The sequence below is a fragment of the Mauremys reevesii genome, linkage group 13 (assembly GCF_016161935.1).
Source record: "Mauremys reevesii isolate NIE-2019 linkage group 13, ASM1616193v1, whole genome shotgun sequence".
In the NCBI taxonomy this organism is placed as follows: Eukaryota; Metazoa; Chordata; order Testudines; family Geoemydidae; genus Mauremys; species Mauremys reevesii.
The window spans coordinates 47,742,133-47,761,075 of record NC_052635.1 but is presented as its reverse complement, the minus strand read 5'-3'; the positions used below and the strand labels follow the sequence as shown (position 1 = coordinate 47,761,075).

The 18,943-nt window shown below is 48.7% G+C and overlaps 1 protein-coding gene across 7 annotated transcripts in view; it reads right to left on the bottom strand.

Annotated features, from left to right (window-relative positions):
• Positions 1-317: 317 nt before the first annotated feature.
• Positions 318-18,943, bottom strand: part of DNMT3B (DNA methyltransferase 3 beta) — a 47,402-nt gene continuing 28,776 nt past the window's right edge. For 6 of the 7 annotated variants that reach the window (XM_039498215.1, XM_039498210.1, XM_039498211.1 and 3 more), the window contains 11 exons: positions 18,194-18,273; positions 17,435-17,547; positions 15,926-16,109; positions 15,069-15,153; positions 12,958-13,103; positions 12,649-12,739; positions 12,033-12,181; positions 10,864-10,949; positions 7,517-7,586; positions 6,500-6,618; positions 318-4,429 (listed from right to left, as the gene is read on the bottom strand). In XM_039498215.1, coding sequence (XP_039354149.1) covers positions 4,288-4,429; positions 6,500-6,618; positions 7,517-7,586; positions 10,864-10,949; positions 12,033-12,181; positions 12,649-12,739; positions 12,958-13,103; positions 15,069-15,153; positions 15,926-16,109; positions 17,435-17,547; positions 18,194-18,273 — 1,265 coding nt within the window. In that variant the 3' untranslated portion in view covers positions 318-4,287. The remainder of the gene's footprint in view (positions 4,430-6,499; positions 6,619-7,516; positions 7,587-10,863; positions 10,950-12,032; positions 12,182-12,648; positions 12,740-12,957; positions 13,104-15,068; positions 15,154-15,925; positions 16,110-17,434; positions 17,548-18,193; positions 18,274-18,943) is intronic. The other variant, XM_039498216.1, reaches the window with a different exon arrangement.

Sequence of the window (18,943 nt, the reverse complement as noted above, 5' to 3'; positions counted from 1 at the left end):
AGCAGGATTTTAATGGTGTGTAGGCCCATGTGCTGGCCTTCTGCCCCAATTAGATTTCACTCTAAGTGGGAATCTTCTATCTAAACCAAACCGCTAGATAGCTCTAGGAATTGTGGTCCTGATCACCTCAGCGAGGTGTTGAAGATGCTTGGTGGATACTCCTGTGTGTGTGGTAATAGTGCTTCTACTCACATGAAGAGAATACTAAGTGGACAGCTAACTAATTTCAAGCACATTTCTCATCACCACCATTTCCCAGCACCACTGGTTTTTTTTTACTTTCTCTTGTTTCTGTTAAAAAAAATATTGTCCAGTCATATAGAAATACTGATTTTAATTAAACTGTGATAAATGTTAAGGTAAACTCTGGGCATTGATCTTTCTTCTTTTCCATAAGAAAATGAGTAAACTGTTTAGACAAGGCACAGTTTTGATTTTTCATACTTTGGTACTAGGCCAATTTTACAGAAAACATGAATTATTGCAACACAACAAAAATACAAGCTTGTCGTGATTTTAAAAGATCACCCACAAAAGTTTTGACATTAAAATCCTTAGTCTAAAAAAATAGCACCAATGAGAGTAAAAGGCCTTTAAGAATCATTAAAATAGCATTCCTGAAATGCAGCTCTCTCCTGAAAACATTTGTATAAACACATAATAAAAGGCAGATTTAACAGGGAAAAAAATATTTTGTGGAAGATTACAATTTTTCATGTAAATTTAATGCCAAGACAACTCTTATTCCTCTTTTCCTAATCTTTGTTTGCTTTCCAAAACTTCTGTATTGTATTTATTTTTCTTTTGATGAGGAAGGGAAGGATATAAAAACTGGGGTAGAGAATTCAAAGATAAAGCTGAGTTGGAGGACTCACATGGGGATTTTGTAATCTTCTTATCTCATTTGAATCTAAAGTCTCAGTTCTGCCATGAGCTCCATGTAGGCAGACTCCAGCAAACATGCAAAACTCTGTTCTTCTCTGTGGGGTTCTGCGGTCCACCCCCTTGAAGCTCAGGGACTATAAAATGCTTTCCCAGCTCAGGGCTGGGATGAGGAATTAGTGTTCTAATCTAGGTCCAGAACAGGTTTAGGGTTCAGAGTTTAGCTTTTAGTTCAAGAGTTTCAGCCGAGGTAGGCATGCAAATGCATGTGGAGTTCCTCCAACTTTGCACACAGAGGCACCCAATTAGGCAGCTGCATGTGCATTACTGTGTGCAGACTTGTCAGTTGCATGCTCAGGTGAGAAGAGCATTTTGAACACCTACATCACTTGAAAATCTGGCCCCATGTGTCTCCTGAGTCACATCTGTATAGTTTATGGGTGTGAGATGACAAAGGGAGATGATAGGCTGAGGCTTGTCCCTGAGTTGCTTAGGAAGAATGGAGGTAGCACACAGGAGAGCGCTGCTTGGTTTTTCTTCAGCGTTTTGGCAATCAGTGCATTCTCAAGTGGAGGTCCCCTGGGAACAGCTAACTGACAGGGTTTCCAAGTGCAACTGGGTAGGACCGAGAGGAGAGCGCTACTCAGTCTCTCCTCTCCTCCGTGGGAAAACCTGTCTCCCATGGCTGTGCCCTGCTTCCCCCTGCTGTCAGTTCCCAACAGACTCTCGACCTGGGCATCGAGAGGAGGCAGGCTGCAGCTGCGCTTGGAGGTGGGAAACAAGCTGCAAAAACAGCTCGACACAGGGTAAGCTACACCATGAGAGGAGTGGGAAACATGAGAGTCTTCATCCTCTGGGGATGATGCCCTCTTCTAGGACATGGGAAGGAAATGCACAGGGGTCTCCTGCTATCAAGGAGGAGCAGAGAGAGGGAAGCTCTCATTTCTCAAGGATCCTTGTTAAAGTGGAGGCTGCCCTTTAGGAATGCTGCTGAGCACAATGCAGAAAGACTTCTGTTTGCCTAGCTTTTCACAATGCCTGCAAGATTGTCTGGGGGCCAGGCCGATGTTTACTTTGCCATAGGAGACAGAGGCTTCTCTTAATTTAGAAATGGAAGCCTTTCCAACGAATATCCAGAGTCCATTGGTCTGTCTCTTGCTTGAGCCTTTTCTTAGATACAATGGCATTTGCTTTCAGTCAAATCAGATATAGCAACACTTAATGCAATTCAGCAAAGCACTCCTAGAAGCACGTGTTCTATTGAGCATGAGCATAAAAAGTGCTACACTTCACTGGGGCCACTGTTTTGAGTGAAGACCAGAGCTAGGAGAAGACAGAGGAGCTGGAGTCCTAGATTGTTTCAAAGCATGGCAATACGGACATGAAGGTGCCACTTTTAGGAGAAGCTCTGTGGGGAAAAATGTCTGACTTCCTATCAAAGGATCCTGTGTCATTAGTAGATCTGTGAGAGAGACTGTTCATCACGGTATATGTACGATACGCAGAACAGCCCTACACACTAGCTTGCCCGGCCCATGGTTACCGTATTTGATAGCTGAAATCTTTGGGTCCAGGCTTTATCCGATTCAGGGTCCAGCGAGTGCTAGTCAGTCTTGGGACTTTCTTTCAACATTTCAAATGTTTGTTTTTTTCCAGTAAAGGCAGGAAAGAAGGTGAGGCCCTCAGCAAGGTGCTGGGGCAGCAGGTCTGCCCTACCCACCATCATGATGGCCAGACCTGACTGGGACGTCCCTTTCTGAGAGCATGGCAGTGGAATAGACAGGAAGGTTCCAGTGGCACTAGATCCATATTTGGTTGTTCAGCCTGAAGCCAGATTTACAACCCGGGTCAAACCCAACTCAGCAAAGGGCATCATCCACTTCACAATGGGTAGGTGATTGCACCTGCTAAGGCCGGGGCCATGCACACAACTGGTGCAGGTGGAGGCCCAGCTGTCCCACCTATGTGCACACCATTTTGTGCCTGTGGGCGGGCAAAGATCAGAGTAAAAATATGTCCCTCTATGCTTCTTAACAGACATTAGCTGTATGTGCAGGGATGGCAGATGACATAAGAACAGTGGGAATCTGTCTGATTGACCTTATAATAAAAACTGACTCTCCCGGGGGAGGATGGGGGGTGTTGAGAGTTTACTCCATGGCAGGAGGATTCCCTTTTCCATTAACACAGGCCTGCTCCAGCCCCACTGTAGTCAGCAGCGAAAGCACCACTGACTAACCCAGGAGAAGAATCAGGCCAAAGCCCAGGGCAAAATTCCTAGGGTGAAATCTTGGCTGCACTGACGTCAACGGGAGTCTTGCCATGGACTTCAATGGGGCCAGGATTTCACCCCTGGTGACTTAGTGGGATCAGGATTGGGCAACACTATGTTGGCAACACTGTTCAGGTTTATAAAACTGTTAATAAAAATAAAGTTTTGAGGTTTTAAAAAAAAAACAAAACAAAAAAAAACCAGCATTGAACATGAGTGCTGCCCCTTCCTGCCCATTTCAGCACATTCGTTTGCAAAACGTTAAGAGAACATTTTCCTTTTGGATTTGGGGCCCAAACCCTCCAGAAACTGATGAATGTTTTACCTTTCTAGCTGTTCAGCTGTTCTTAATGTAAAAATTAGAAGAATGTTTTAAAAAGGAAGGAGCGAATATTGGTAAAACTACAGCCAAACACAAACAACAACATTTCTTTAGCTCTAACTAGAACAGTAATTCTATCACCTCACAGTTCAGTTTCAGCTACATTCACGTCTAGGAATTTCCACATTCTCATGTAATGCCTTAAAGCAGCAACAAAAGTTTAAAAACAAAATTAAACTTTAACAAATAAAAACAAGTAAAAAGCTATTTGGTTCTTGTATCCTGCTGGTTTGTTCAGTGTATGTAACCTGACCGAGTTCTTTATACCCGTGGCTACAGTTCTGATTTCTTAGCAACTGTTTTGAGAGGCTGGTTTTTTTCCACAAAAGCCGTGTTTCTACCTATTTCAAGTATGGTTGCAGCACGCCAACCAGCGGCTTTCACCACCCAGCCTCTGAATCACTACTTTTCAATTGTACAGTAAAATGGAATGGTTAATGCTCTGTGTGAGACACAGTGGTCTCATCCACCATACTCTGCTCTCCTGGGTGGGGTAAGCTAGATTCTGTGTTCGGTATTTTCTAAAGAGCGTTGTCTTCTGTCCCTTTGAAAAAGTCACCCTAACAGGTTCTTTGGTTAAAGAAAGTTTCCTACGCTCTCCCTGCAGGGGCACACTTCCTTCCCAAAGCGTGTGGCTCGGGGGACCATTTCCTACCAAGTAATGGAGCTTGTGGGCCGTTCTCTTCCTTCCCTCTCCCACACAGGCAGTTGAGCTAGTGCGTCTTTACCAGAAGAGACAAGGGAATCCCTGTTATTCACAGGCAAAATAATCCTTGAGCGGGGCAAACAGGTGCCGAATGACCGGGACACTCCACGATCTCCCAAGTAGCTTCTGACGAGCTCCACGCCCCATGTTGGACACGTCCGTGTAGTGAAGGGGGAAGCCAAAAATCCTGCAGGGGGAAGGAAGAGACGAGGAGCTTTTAGAATAGCAGTTACCCTTGGATGACGTCTTGTCCTTGTAGTCATTGCCCATGGTACTGGGCTTTGTGCATTTGTTCTCTGGGTGTTCCAGGGGAGGGATTCCCGCGCCCACTATACAGCTCCTGCATTGAAGGAGTTTTGGCCTGTGGCTCTTTGCAGTAGCAAAGCCAATGTCTCACCTATGCCCACTTCTGCGTTGTCACGGAGACAGCGCCCTCCACCCGTATGACACACAGTTGGTATGGAGTGCCCTTGCATAGCCTCAAGGCATTATTTCTACACGGTGTCTCTTGCACTGGTCACTGTTTTGTCTCACTAAGGGGCACATTTCCACAGGGATGAGGCCCAGACTCCCACTCCGTGGGCACAGTGTCTGCCCACAGTCTGCACTGGAAGTAAAGGTGAGGGCCTTCAAGCCTCTCTCTGATTTGTGCCCACAGTTCCATTGTAGGTACATGTGACACTCATATTAAAGAAGCCCCCCTCCCTCTTTTACAAATCTGGTCCCCAAACCCTGGCCCTTCTCTCATTGAAGCTGAGTGTTCCATATATGCTATGTATTTTTTCTTTCCTGTAGAGATCTGTATCCTGAAAAAATCACTTCTGCACCCATCTGTGAAAGCTTGTCTAGTCACATTATTCTGGTATGGGGCTTTTATGTTTCCACATGGCTCTCTCACTCTTTCATACTCATGATTTTCACAAACCTAACTCAGGTTTAAGGGGTTTTTCAGCTTCCATTCAGATGCTGAGATCTAGTGATCCACACTACTGTTAGATTCATGGAGGGAAAAGTACTCTGTGATCTTGGTTCGCTTATATTACTGAAAGGCAGAGATAATCTCTCTTCTCTGAAACACAGCACTGGGCTCTTGTCATACTGAAAAGCCCTGATGTGCCATCAGTCAGGTGAAATGCAGTGACTGTCGCACTTGACTGAAGTGCAGTAATGTATTTCTCTTAATGGTGGTTTCTAGTATTAGTATTATTACTGCTGTCCACTGAAACACAAGGCAAGTGAATATATCCAATCACTTGCCTGAAGAGCTCAAACAGATGTGTCAGGTACTGGAGAATCACTGTACAACATGAAAACCAGTTTCCACAAGAACTGAACTTTGGAATCCCCCTAAACTAAAGAAGAAGCACGTTCCGCCAACACATGCATGAACTAATTCCACTGGGAGCACCCCCACAGCAGAGCCCAGCTGTCCCGGCTGACAGAGAGACCCTGGATGGTCTGATTAACAAATTACCCTTTCCTGGGGTGCCAGCTTTATTTAAACCATAACCAGGGAAGGGGGAAATAAAAGAACCAGACGACACACCCAAGGTCTCTCTGTCCAGGGATCAGGGCCGGGAGCTCTTTCAGTCATTAAACTGTAGGCTTCCTTTTGCTCTTGCTTGCTGCAGAGTCTACAAACCATTGAGAAGTCCCCTTGTTGGGCCATAGCCCTTAGTGACAAGCCAAGGAGCCTGCAGTGTAAACTCCTAGGCCCCTTCCAAGGAGGGTCAACAGATTCTGCTTCTTGCTGAGGAATTGCCAGGTTAGAAAAGGCCACCTCCCATGCACACGTCATACCTCCCTCCCGTGTATGCTGGAGAAGTGTTTCCTTTCCGGGAACCAATTTAAGGCAGGGGGCTTCTGGACCACGGCCTCGCCCTCTTGGCGTCTCACCCTGAAGAGCCAGTGAACTCCCTCAGACTCCCATGGGAAGAGCTGGCAGATGCACAGGCCTTTAAGGGCTTGGCCAGATGGACCCTGCTACTGTGCACTAAAAGTTCCACTGTCCGCTTTGATCTGAACAGCAGTAGGGCAACGCACTCCACAGTACTTTTTGCTCACAGTAACAAGCGCCACATGGCCAGTCAGTTCACGGCAGGCTGCAGCGCTGTGGATTTACACCCCAGCCTGACATGCACTGACTCTCCCTATAGACATGCCCTGAGCGTGTGGTTCTACCTAATCCCCACCTTTTTTTTTCCCCTCTCCCATCCCTCCACCTCTCTCTGAGCCACCCCATGGTAGTGACGCTCACCTTTCTAACTCAGTGCACCACAAATTGTCTTCTTTCCCATTCATGAGCACTGGGAGCTGCATGCTTTTCCCCTGCCTGAGGGAGTTGGATTTAGTCGTTATGGTTTGCACTTTTCTCAACTGAAGAACAAAACAACAAGAGTTGACGTGAACTTCTGGGTTTAGTCTTAGGGATCAAATGGATGTTCTGTGGGCTACCCTGCAAAGATCTCGTACTGAGAACAGGGCTGATCTAGGCAGGGAATGATAAAAGGAAGGAGCAGGGATTTTGCATGCCAGCATTTTTAGTATTTACACCAATATGCATCAGATGCCAGCAACGGATTCTGCAACCACCGGCATGTCAGCCCTTAAGAGAGTGGTTGCACTCGCAGAAGAGGGTATTTGTAAAAGGGTATATGGAAATGGATGGAGCTACTTTACCTGGGCACTGAAATCCATAGCTCCCAAGAATTAAAAATATCTATACAGAGACCCAGAGGGAAAGCAGCAATCTGTGGCTCCTGTAGGAACAGCGTTGGCATGTAGGAAACAAGGGAAAGTAGCAGGCCAGGGTGTGTGCCCATTAACCAGGCCTGTGCCATATGACGTTACGTCCCCACAGTTACAGCCAAACACTTGGCTTTGGGCTTCATTTGTGTGTGGACGATACCTCAACAGAAAGCCCCTGTGAACAAGACAGAAGCCCAGCATCATCTGTCTCACCAGATCCACAACGCAGAACAGAGGGGAAAGTAAGGGAGGTGTGGGGGAGGGAGAGGTTGGAACCACAGAGAAATCCCTCATTAGGGTTGAAATGAGAGAGAATATCCTCAAGTCCAGGAGAAAGCAGAGAATCCTCGAGAGTAAATCAACTAGAGCATCCACCAGACAGGACATCCCTTATTATAGCATGCAGTATTACACGACGGAGCCCCAGGAGGTGCCTGAGCCCCGAGTAAGTGGTATTAATGGCAAGCTGAGAAATACCAGCCTGCCCCAAGGAAGGAAAGGGAAAGGGTTGAACAGCAAGTCTTACCTTTGCTATCCTACTGTACTCCAGGCAGTCCTGAAGCTCAACTCTATCAGTCCTGGAAGCTACCAGAGGCCTGAGAACAGGCAAAGCTCATTACACTCTAAACTCTACAATTAACTCTGTTCTCTAGTCCTCCACCAAGCTTATCTTTTGTGCAAAATTCATTGCTTCCTCTGCTGTAGCAGGGAATGCGGCATCATTTAAAGAAAAGGTGAAAATCAAATGTAATCCCAGACTGCAAGTCAAGTGGGTGAAAATAAAGCCTCACCATTATCATTTCATACATGTGAACAGCCTTTGTGAAAGCCCCACGCAGCCCTGCTCAGCATAAGCAAGTTTTATGCACAAGAGGCAACAGAATCCAGAAACCTCCCAAAAGAGAGAAGAACTAAGAGAGGTCATGGGGGAAACGTGACATTAACGGCTGCCCGGGGCTTCTGGTTTTGTTCTTTAATTATAGTTGTAAGAAGTGGAAAAATATTTTTGACTTTTAAAAAAATCCAAGAAAAAACCCACTGGCCTATTGATTTTTTTTTTATTTTTTTTTTAAAGACAGTGCGATTGTTGAAAATCCATGTGTGAAGGGGAATAACCTGCACAACAAATCTGGCAACTAGGATTACTAGGATTTATGCACAATCTTTCTGTGCCACACCTAGCAACGGTACCCCTGGCCTCTTATATCATTTCATTCCCCACCTTAAAATGGCAGGCACAGATGAGGAGGGAGGTTGTGAGACAAGGTCAGTGAGGGCCACCAGCTTGAGAAATATAACCAGAAAAATAAGTGGTCCAGTGATGAAGCCCCCTGATGCTCAAACGCAGATTCACATTTCTTGACTACTTAAGAGGCTTTAATGAACATGCCTATTTATTAGATGATGCAAGAGCATATAATCTACTTACAAATATCCCACACAGTACGGAGCTCTGGGCCCAGCTAGCAAGTCAATTTGAACGGCCGAGTTCTTTAAAGTAAAGGTAACAACTGAGTGCTTCTTCCAAGAGAACAAATAAGCTGTTTCCTTCAAATGTAGGACCACCCAGGACCCCAGCCCAAAGGCTGCTTTCGCTGGAGCTACGGCTTACAGAATTGAGCTGTTACCCCTCTCCTTGCAGTGTGCTGCCAGCTGTCTGAATACGCAGCTCCTAGGTTGTCTGTGGATCTCTCTCATACCAAGCTTTCCAGAGAGGACCAGTGCCTCTCTCCCTCTCCAGCTCCAGACCAGACCTGCCTCTTCAACCACATTATAATGCCATTGCACATGCCCTTGTTCAACTTCATTGGCTGGGGTCAGCCATATTACAAAACCAACCACACCCCTTTACAGGCTGCTAGTGCTGTCTCTTTGCAGGGTTCACTTGTTTCAGGCAACGTACAATAGTTACGCAACTTACAGTGGCTGCCCCTATCCATCAGACACATCACGATGTGATCAGAAATGATTAAAGGGTCAGGGAATGATCCATAACAATAAAATTATGGTGCGTCATTGACAGTCTCTTTCTCAATAGCCTGAAGGAAACATTTTAAAAAATTATAGCCTAAGTGATGAGAGAGACAAGGTGAGGCAGGTAAGATCTTTATCTTTTATTGAACCATCTTCTGTGGAGGAGAGAGAGACAAGCTTTTGAGAAGCAGGTCCAATGAAAGATATTACATCACCCACCTTGTTTCTCTAACACCCTGGGACCGACACGGCTACAACTACACAGCAACGACTGTAGGTTTTATCCTGTTACTGCTGTCCTGGATACCTGACAATTTTAAATGAATACAAGCAGATCAAATAGCAATAACAGCTAGTACAGTTGGCCTCATTTAATTAGCTATTGTTCATAGGCACATGCTCTAAACTGGGACATGTGGCTGGTAACTCAGTTTCTGCAAAGCCCTCAGTAGGTTTTCATGGGTAACATTTTCAAATGTGCCGAAGTCCCATTTTCAAAAGACCCTTAGGACTCCACGTCTCATTAAAAGTCAATGGGACTTGACTCCTAAGTGCCCATCGATTTTGAAAACGGGACTTAGTCACTTTTGAAAATTTGACCCCAAACCCACCTTAGTGGGACACCACTGAGCCCTCATGCTTTAATCTCTATGCTCAGTTACAAACAAATTAAAGTGCAACCACGATTTTCAAAATGCAGGTGTAACAGAAGCCATGGAGCTTCTCTTTCACTGTTCAAATGCCTACTTCCAGCAGGTGCAGCTTTAACTATTTATAATTCCTAAACATATCTGCAATTAAAGTGCAATCCAGCATATAAAGTTCAGAAATCCATGAGGGATTCCATTGGTTTCTTTTTGTCTCTATTTACTTACTGAGAATTTTGATGTGTGAAAATTCCCTCTGCCGTTGCTAGGAATCTCTGGTTAACAGGTCACTATTTGCGTCATTTGATTTAATTGCAATGTCATTTTATTCTAACTTTTCCCAGTGAATGTGGTGGTGGTGCAAGGGGCTGGCCAGAAGGCTCAGGGAGAGTGGAGCCTCTGTTCATCCTCAGAAAGCTACAGTTTAGACTGCAGCAATGCCAGCTTTCCCCCATGGTGCCCTGCAAACGGGCCTCACTACTGCCCTGGCTGGACCATCTCCTGGACGGAGCGATTCGTTTGATCTCTACAGCCCATCCAAACCCTTGTTCCCTTATGCTGAGGCTGTCAGCATGGGGAAGGGCACTCAGTGCCACTCACAGTGGTGGGTTTTGGTCCATAGGGAACTGGACTGTCAGTGGCCTTCGGAAAAGGCCATTGTGCCTGTGCAATTGCAAACACTGAACTGGTATCTGTAGAGGCAAGAGAATCTCCAGCTCATGGAAACAGGGGAGTGTTTTGCTTAAGAGAACTGGGTACATTTATCACAAGGTCTGTTAAACGTATCAAACCCAGAGTGCTGACCGAGCAGGGATCCCAGCCTCACAGCACAGTGCAAGGGAAACCAAGTGCCCTGTGCGGTGGCAGAGGGGAATTCAGATTACTCACTGTCCCATCAGCAGGCCAAGAGTTTGCTGCAGCAACCCATTAGGACGGAGGAGAATGAGTTTGAAATTCCTACCATAGCTCCAGAAAACTGCTTGAAGGGCCTGAGCCAGTGCACCCTGCTATCCAGGGAGGGGTCCCATTGACTTCAACGGGCTTTGGATCAGGCCCAAACGCTACAACTTTTCCAGATTCACATAATTGCTAACGGTAAGTGCAACGCAGAATCAGCAGCATTGTTAGGAAGATCACTGAGCTCCGCAAAGGGCTGTGGGGTCGCAGGCTAGCGAGTCTCATTGGCTCCCAGGAGCTGCACATGGTGCCGAGGAGGAAAGAACCAGGAGAGCGTCACAAACAGAAGAGTTACCTGTTCATCCCAGGCAGGTTGCCCCAGAAATAGCGCGCTCTGTGTGCGGCTGATACCTTGATGGCGTCGATCATAACTGGGTTACACTGCATTCCAAGATAGAAAAAGGGAAAAGATTAAAGAGAAGCACCTGTGGCCAGCACAAACCGTACCATCCAGCACTAACTGCAGCCACCTCCAGCCGCGTTCTAAATCAGCTCACTGCATGGAGACGGCTGGCGAACTGCCCTGCTCCTTGGGCAGCCAATGAACAAGGCCTACTGTATAGGACCTTAAATTTCAAAGCGCTGCTGCTGCATCCTCCAGCTCCCTGAAGTCCAGTGCGGCAGTGGCCAGGGCTGAAGCAGCATCCTCCAGCTCCCTGACGCCAATGCCCAGCATGGGAAGTGCATTCTCCACTACATGCAATTTTAAAAACGCAGTCGATCCTCTCAGAGGGAGCCAGCATAAATGTCTTTTTGTTCTGCGTGCTTACAGTGCCCAGCGCAATGGGGTCCTGATCCAGAACTAGGAATCCTAGGCACCAATGCAATACAAATGAATAATAATGATACATGTTGATCAACTTCGAGTCTCTCACTGTTCATTACTTTGGGTCAGGGACAGAATTATCCTCCTAGGTAGAGACTTTTACAACATGCAATAGACAGGCTGCAAATGATGCCACAGAAGTTGCAGCCTCATCTCTAGCACCGTCTTTGTTATTGTTAGAGTTAACGCTTTGTACTTCCCTAAAACCTTCTAGCTGGAAATATCAAAGCACTTTACACTAATGAACGGACGCTCACAATCCTCCTGCCAGGTTGCTAAGAACTATTAATCCCATTTTACAGATGGGAAAACTGAGGTACAGAGCGGGGAAGCCATTTGCCCAATGTCAGAGAGGAAATCTGAAGCAGGGCCAGGAATAGAACATATATCTGCCAATTCCCAGCTCTGTGAATCATCCTCTGGAACATCCTTCCTCCCCAGTTGTTTTGTTTGAGCTTTTTAACCTCAGGTCCCTATACAACCACCACCCATACATATTCTTACAGCCCAGCTTCATCCTCAGGCTGATTTATAGGATATATTATATGACAAAGCACATGAAGGATGCAAGAGCCTGCCCATTCTAGGCCCTTGTCTGCAGAGCAGGAATGCAGGGAATGGCCCCCAGTGACTCCTACCTCCAAAAATCGAGAAATGTCCCTTTTATCATTGACTCTCATGGCCACGACATTCTCAAACATCCAGAAGAAGGGGCGCTCCTCCCCCACCTTGGGACGGGCGTAATTGAGGAGATGATAGAACTCGAAGAACAGCCTTCCAGTGCCTTCTGCAACAGGGAATGTATAAGACTGTGATGTCTTACTGCAGCCCAAAGAGAAGAGAGAGACTCCCATCTCCTGGAACAGCAACAGCACAGGCAGGAACAACAAGAGCTCCCTTCACACAGTGCTGTGAACGCGCCTCCACCCTGAACTAGCCGTGGGACCCCTTCCAGAGGTTAGACAAGCTCAGTCTCCACGGTCCATTCAGTCCTGGACCTCCCTGAAGCAGGTGCCAATTGGGGAACATATTAAATGCCATTTATGGTGGTGGTAGTTTTAGACTCCTGTCCACCAGGAACTGGAATGAGACACCAAGTCATTTCCCAGAAACCATCAAACAGTCACCAGACCAGATGGTAGAATCTTGTGGCCAGCACCAAACCCAGCTGGATATGAACCAGGGGGTTAGAGGTGAAATGTTCCATTCCCCATTAGCCACCACGCCCCTCCAGAAATAAACAAACAGTCTTACCATACAGACCCTTTCTGGCAGGATTCACAATAGAGAGATCGTTACAGGGGCTTCCACCAATCACCAAGTCGAAAGGACCCCATTCCTCAATCTAGGACAGACAATCGGATTCAGGGTCAGTGAGCACCAGGTAGCAGTCCTCTCCCATTAAAGTACATGCCACTGGGGGCACAACAACAACTGTATCACAGGTCTGCACACTCAGCTCACACTTCTCCTTTTCAGTAGTAAATAAAGTAAATCCCCCTGGGCGTGGCAGGTGTGTTCGCCAGCCCTTCCGTGGAACACATTTCTCTTGGTTATGCTCACGTTTCTCTTGGTTATGTTCCTGACATCATGCACGTATGTGATGTTCCCTTCATGCCGGACAGTTCCCACAGCAATGGAATCTTCACAAATCTCAGAGGCGATGTATTTCTCCACTTTAATGCCTAGGTCCTTCAGAACCAGGTAACCTGTTGGGGAAAAGATACGCAGGTTGAGTTCTGGTTGGGTGGTTCTTATCAGTCCCTCATCCTCCTCCACTGGCCCATAACACACACACTCTGCCACCCTGGCACATCATGAGCCAGTGCAGACTAAGGATCTTCTCTATGTCAGTAACAGTGGCAGAATCTGGTCCTCTGAGCTCCCCTGCACCCCTCTAAGATCCTCTCCATGGAGGGATACCTTCAAAGAACACATTGGACTTCTCCCAGGAGTACCCATTCAGTCTCTCCGCAGAGCCAGGGAGCTGTGTGCAGAACTGGACCTTCAGTAGTCAAGCCACCTGCACGGAGACATTTCCCCACTGGGGGCTCCATCCTACAGGGAAGCCTCCGGAGATCCCTTGCCTCTCCCTGAACAGAATGGGCAAGAAAGGTGCTCAGCAGCTCAGAGAATCAGGCCCTTGCTTTCTAAAGCCCAACTGTTCCAGCTTCCTCAGCAAAACCAAACGGGGCCATACCGCCCCAGAGCTCCCCCTCCTCAGTATTACCCAGGACATGCTGCTTATCGAGTAGGGTCTCCACGAATGTTCTACGCAGCTCTGGTTAGCACTCACTTAGCCTTTCCCGAAGGCATGTCACCAGGTAAGATTAAGATCCAAACACAGCATTTATCTCTTGTCAAGTTGCTGTATAAAATCTATTCCCCATCCAGATCCAGTTCAGGACTTTGGTTGAACCTATATAGTGTGTAACTGAAGAATTCATCCTAGGTTTTGCCCAGGACACAATGTGTGCGAGGACACACTGCCCTTGGTGCACTTAGTGAGTGAGTATGACATGGTTCTTCACCTTGAAGCTGAATTACAGGGTCGAATCCAGGCCTGGTGTAAACAAACACAACTCGACTGACTTCAGTGGAATTGCATCTTACATACAGCAGAACGGAATTTGCCCTGGATGTGTTATTAATTCCAGGCTCCGGGGCCCTGGAACCAGAGCTGGTCAGGAATTTTTTTGATGGAAAATGGTGATTCGTCAAAACAGATGCTTTTTGTGGGAAAGAGTCAGTTTCTGTGAAACTTTCCTTGGGAAGGTTTCTCAGGCGAAGGATGGAATTTCTGGTTGGGGGAGAGAGGGGTGTGGGAAAGGAAAAGAAAGGAAAGGAAAGATAGACAGAAATCTCCCACCCCCACCCCAAACAGTCCAGTGGGTAGGGACTCAGCTGGGATGCAGGAAACCAAGTTCAAGTCTCTGCTCTGCCTGATTCAGAGAAGGGATTTGCACCTCAATCTCCCTGCCCCACGGCGGGTGCTTTACCAACCAGGCTATTGGCTGTTCTGCGGTGGGTCAGTCTCTCCCCCTTTCATGATTTTTCAAGAAAAATTCCGGAAGTTCTCATTTTCATTCCAATGCAAAACTAAAGCGACATTTCGAAACCTCCAATTTTTTTGCAAACTAGAATTCTTGTTTTCCAGCCAGCTCTACCCGGGACACAGTGTCGGCATCAGCCTCTGGCTTTGATTTTCTTTCACATTCTCCATATCAGTTAATAAGCAAGCTGGGTCTGTGCTCAGGCTCCGCTGGTGAATGGATGGGACAACAGCAATTGTGTCTCATGTGCCTGCCCTCTCCCACCACAACTTCCCTCCGTCGAGAGAAAAAACAGCTATTCGGATTCTGGACTCTTCATCCTCCGCATTTAGTTTTAAGGGGCGGTTTTGTGGATAAAGCGCTGGACTGAGAATCCTGGCTCTGCTTCGGGCTCATTCTGTGTGAACTTGGCCAAGTCACTTCATTGCTCTGGGCCTCAGTTTCCCCATCTGTGTAATGGGCATGATGACAATGATCTAGCACCGTGGGGTGCCATGAGGCTGAGTTCATTCAGGTTTGTGAGGGGCTTGGATCTCCCTGGATGGCAGGCGCTAGAGCAGTACAAATCATCAGTATTTAATACTGTTAGTCATTCATAAATAAGGTCTCTTGACTCCTCACCTGTTGCTATGCCATCAAACAGGGACAGCACTCTGATTGGCCTCCTTTCTGTTGCAGGGACCGCCGGGTAGATTTTAGGCGCATCCTGCAATTCAACAGAGAGAGAAATGAAGTAGGCAGCACCTTCAGCGTGGGCTCATGCTCCTATCGCAGCAGGACGCCCCTGCTCTGGGTAACAGCTCAGTGCTCCACGAGGCAAGCCCCGGGCCCAAGCCCTGTCGTTACGTGGCTCTCAGCTGGCTTCTCTTCAGGAGAGCTTGGGAGAGCCCAGAAGCCTTGAGAGACGAGCGTGCAGGAAAACACAAGTCAGGAACACAGAGGGCACCACGACTGGGTCAAATGCTAACAGAAAAGTGTGGATTTTGAGGAGTGGTTTTAAGAATCCAGCAGATTCCTACAATCCCAGGTGACAGTCAGCAGGACCCCTCAGGAAGATGCTAACCTCCCTTTTATAGGCAGCACAAAGAATTCAAGCACTCAGAGATCACAGTGACAGATGATGTACAAGAACCCAGAGAGACAAAACAGTCCCTGTTGCCTCAATTCCTCCTCCCTATTCTGCTGTCCTTCAGCCATTCTGCTGCTCTCCCCGGGGCACATCCTCAGCTCAGGCAAGCTGCGATGGCTCCACTGAAGTGCACTGGCCAACTAAAACCAGCTGAGGATCTGCTCCTCCACTTGCATGTCTATATGCACAGCTAACATTTCCTCTCTGCTGCTTACCCTCCTGCTGTATGGTTCTGTGCAAATCCCCACTCCCAGCCTCATGTCCTTCCCCATCGCTAGTGTCCTTTGGTATCTCTCGCCCATCCCCATGTGTGATCTGTTGTACTCCTGCCCCAGGTCGATTTCCTTACATATTCCTGTCCTTTGTCGCTGGTGAAGAAGTCTTGCAGCCGTACATTCCAGTCCGGTCGGCGCTGTAACACCCCATAGCACTTCTGTGGTTGACACATGTAACAGCTCCAGGGTTCTTGCTCTTTTGCCTTGGCCGAGGTACCCTGCCCTACCAGGACCTCCAAGCATTCGACACAGAAGCACCTGCGCAAACCAGGAGAAAATGGTAACTGAGTTCCAGAGGCTCCTCCACTGAGCCACCTTCCACCTCCAAGATTATGCTTGTAAATCTCCCCAGGACAGGACATTACCATGGAGCCCAATTCTCTCATCTCTCCCATCTTTAAGGGAGACAGTGGGTCTCCAGGTCTTCTCTGGCATCACTGTGGAATGCATGTATCTCTAGGTGTTTAGAGCTGATGACCCAGCTACGTGTTCAGCCAGGGTATTCACGCCCCTGCATCCTGGACAAGGCACATGCTATTCTCTTTAAGGGCTACATGCACAGACCTGCTCAGGTATGAGGCAGGCAGGTCTGCTGAGCACCACACCACAGTCGGGCCCAGAGCATAGTGCTTTCACCTGGGACTTGCTGTCCACAAGCCAGGGCTGAGCAGCTGGGCTCTGAGATGACACTGTGTGAAGAGAAAGGCTACACATCCTTGGGTTACAATCTGGGCAAGGCGAGTCAAGAGCCACTGGGCAAGTATTACAGAGGCTTAAAATAGTGTCCTCTGAACTGAGCCTACGTGGCGTCTCCCTTTGTCTGGCTGGGGTTTTCAAAGGAGCCAGCCCCTACTGAATTTCAACTCCCTCCAGTTTCCTTTGAAAATCTCAGCCCCCATTACTGCACTGATCGGCCTGTCCTAGTCCACACCTGTGGAATGCATTAAGGTTGGAGGCCAACATTTTCAAATCGGACTGCTTATCCCATGGATCCTCCACCTAGAGTTAAGTACCGAAACCCAACTGGTCAGATTTTCCAGCAGTGCTAAGCCCCTTCCAGCTGCAGCGACTGCCCCAGGAATTCAGTGTTCCCTCTCATTTTTCCCACTCACGTGGGGAATTAATTTTGTTATGTGACACATCCCCTCCATCTTGGTGCACAGAACAAAATTCATGTGGCGGGGGTGGGGCCAAGGGGTTCGGAGTGTGGGCGGGGGCTCAGGACTGGGGGTGTGAGGGCTCCAGCTGGGGATGCAGGCTCTGGAGTGGGGCCAGGGATGAGATTTGGCCTGCAGGCTGCCCCAGGCTACAGTTGGGAGAGAAGACTCCCCCCAGCTCTCTATCCCTGCAGCAGCACCTGGGCTGAGGTGGGAGAGGTTGGGCTGGAGCCGGCCGGGAGTGGCACCTCTCCTTATCATGTCAGGTCGAGGGCTGTGGGAGAGGCATCTGTCCGCACCGCAGCCAAGCGCCTGCATGGTGCTTAATAGGCTGCGACGCAGCCATGCAGCTTAGAGGGAACTTAGGCCAGGATCTGCTGGAGAAGGAGAAACACCCGTGGCGGGTGCCAGGGCGGGGGTGCCTACCGGCAGCAGCTGGCATTGCTACACAGCAGCAGCTCCTTGCCCTCGCAGCACACTGTACAATAAGACTGGTACCCGTCCTCGTCGTACATGTAGAAGAGCTCCAGGAATCGATCCTAGCGAGAAGCATGCCCAACAGAGAGAGTCAGAGTCCCAGAGTCTGCTGCAGAGGCAGCCCCAAACAGCACCAGGCAAGATGGAGAGAACACAGGGGGCACATGGCACATGCGAAAACCCGAGGCTCCAGGAAGGCTTTGGCTCATACTGAGAGGCAGCACAGAGCTGCACCTCTCCGGTGTCCCTCGGGAGCCTCTTGAGCTCCTGGGTGCACAGGGCAGCAGATGCTGCATCCGCACGTGCACGCAGGGCTGGATCCAATGCCCGGGGAGCCAGTGGAACGAGTCTCACTGACTTCCATGGGCTTTGGATCAGATATTAGAAGGGTGCCGCGTGCTCTCCCCTAGGATGCCAGCACAAGGGTGTGGCACCCTGGCTCCACCTCCCCCAGCCCTATCCCGGGTAGGGTGAGCGGCCCCCTCCCCAGCCTTAGCGCACGGTCACGGCGTGGCCCCACCCTAACCCTAACCCCGACACGGGAAGGTTAGCAGTGCTCCCGTAGGCCCTGGGGCTTCCCACCCCAGCTGGTTCTCACCCCACCCCACTCGGCAGCTGCTCTCAAAAGCCAGAGTCACTGCACCCTGACAGTGACCTGACCCAGCCTTCTCCCCCGGTCCCCCGCACCCACCCTCACTAGTGACTTACCCTGCAAGTCTGGCAAAGGCCCCCCTCAAACAGCGGGTGGAATGTGGCTGGGTTTTTTCTCCCGCACGATAAACAACTGTCTGTTTAATACAATGAACACACCCTTTAAAAACAGTGTTATTGATCCCAGGAGCACCTAGAGGCCCAGAACGAGAGCGGGACGCCACAGTGCCAGGCGCTGCACAGACGCACAGTGAGAGACAGCTCTCGCCCCGAAGAGCTCAATCTACGCAGACGAGAGACACAGGAGGGCAGAAAAGAAGGACGATTATTCCCTGCATTAACGATGGGGAGCCTCAGCTCCGAGAGACAAAGGGCCCCGATTCAGGTGCTCAGCACCCACAACAGGAGCCAGATTTCCCAGGCAGCTCAGCTCCCCGGTAGCTTTCTCCTTCGCTGCAGTAATCGGTGAAAAGGGACCCCTAAGAATCGAGTGGCAGGCAGCAGCCCTTTGTTTGTCACTGCCCCCTCCGTGGCTCATACCAGAGCACCCACCAGAAGCCCACAGGGCCCTTCCTGCTAGTCTGCAGAATGAAGCATCTTAAGAGCCAACCACCATCTCTGTGACGTAGGTATGATCACGATTAGCAGAGAGTGAAAGTCAGTTCGGAGTCAGTGGCAGAGCAGACTAGAACCCAGCCATCCTTAAAGCCCCACCTGTTCCCGCTTGGGCCTTATGGCGCTACGCTCCGGTCCCTTCCGGAGTTTCAGTTTTGCCAAGTTTGTAAGGAAACACTGTCCATAAAGACA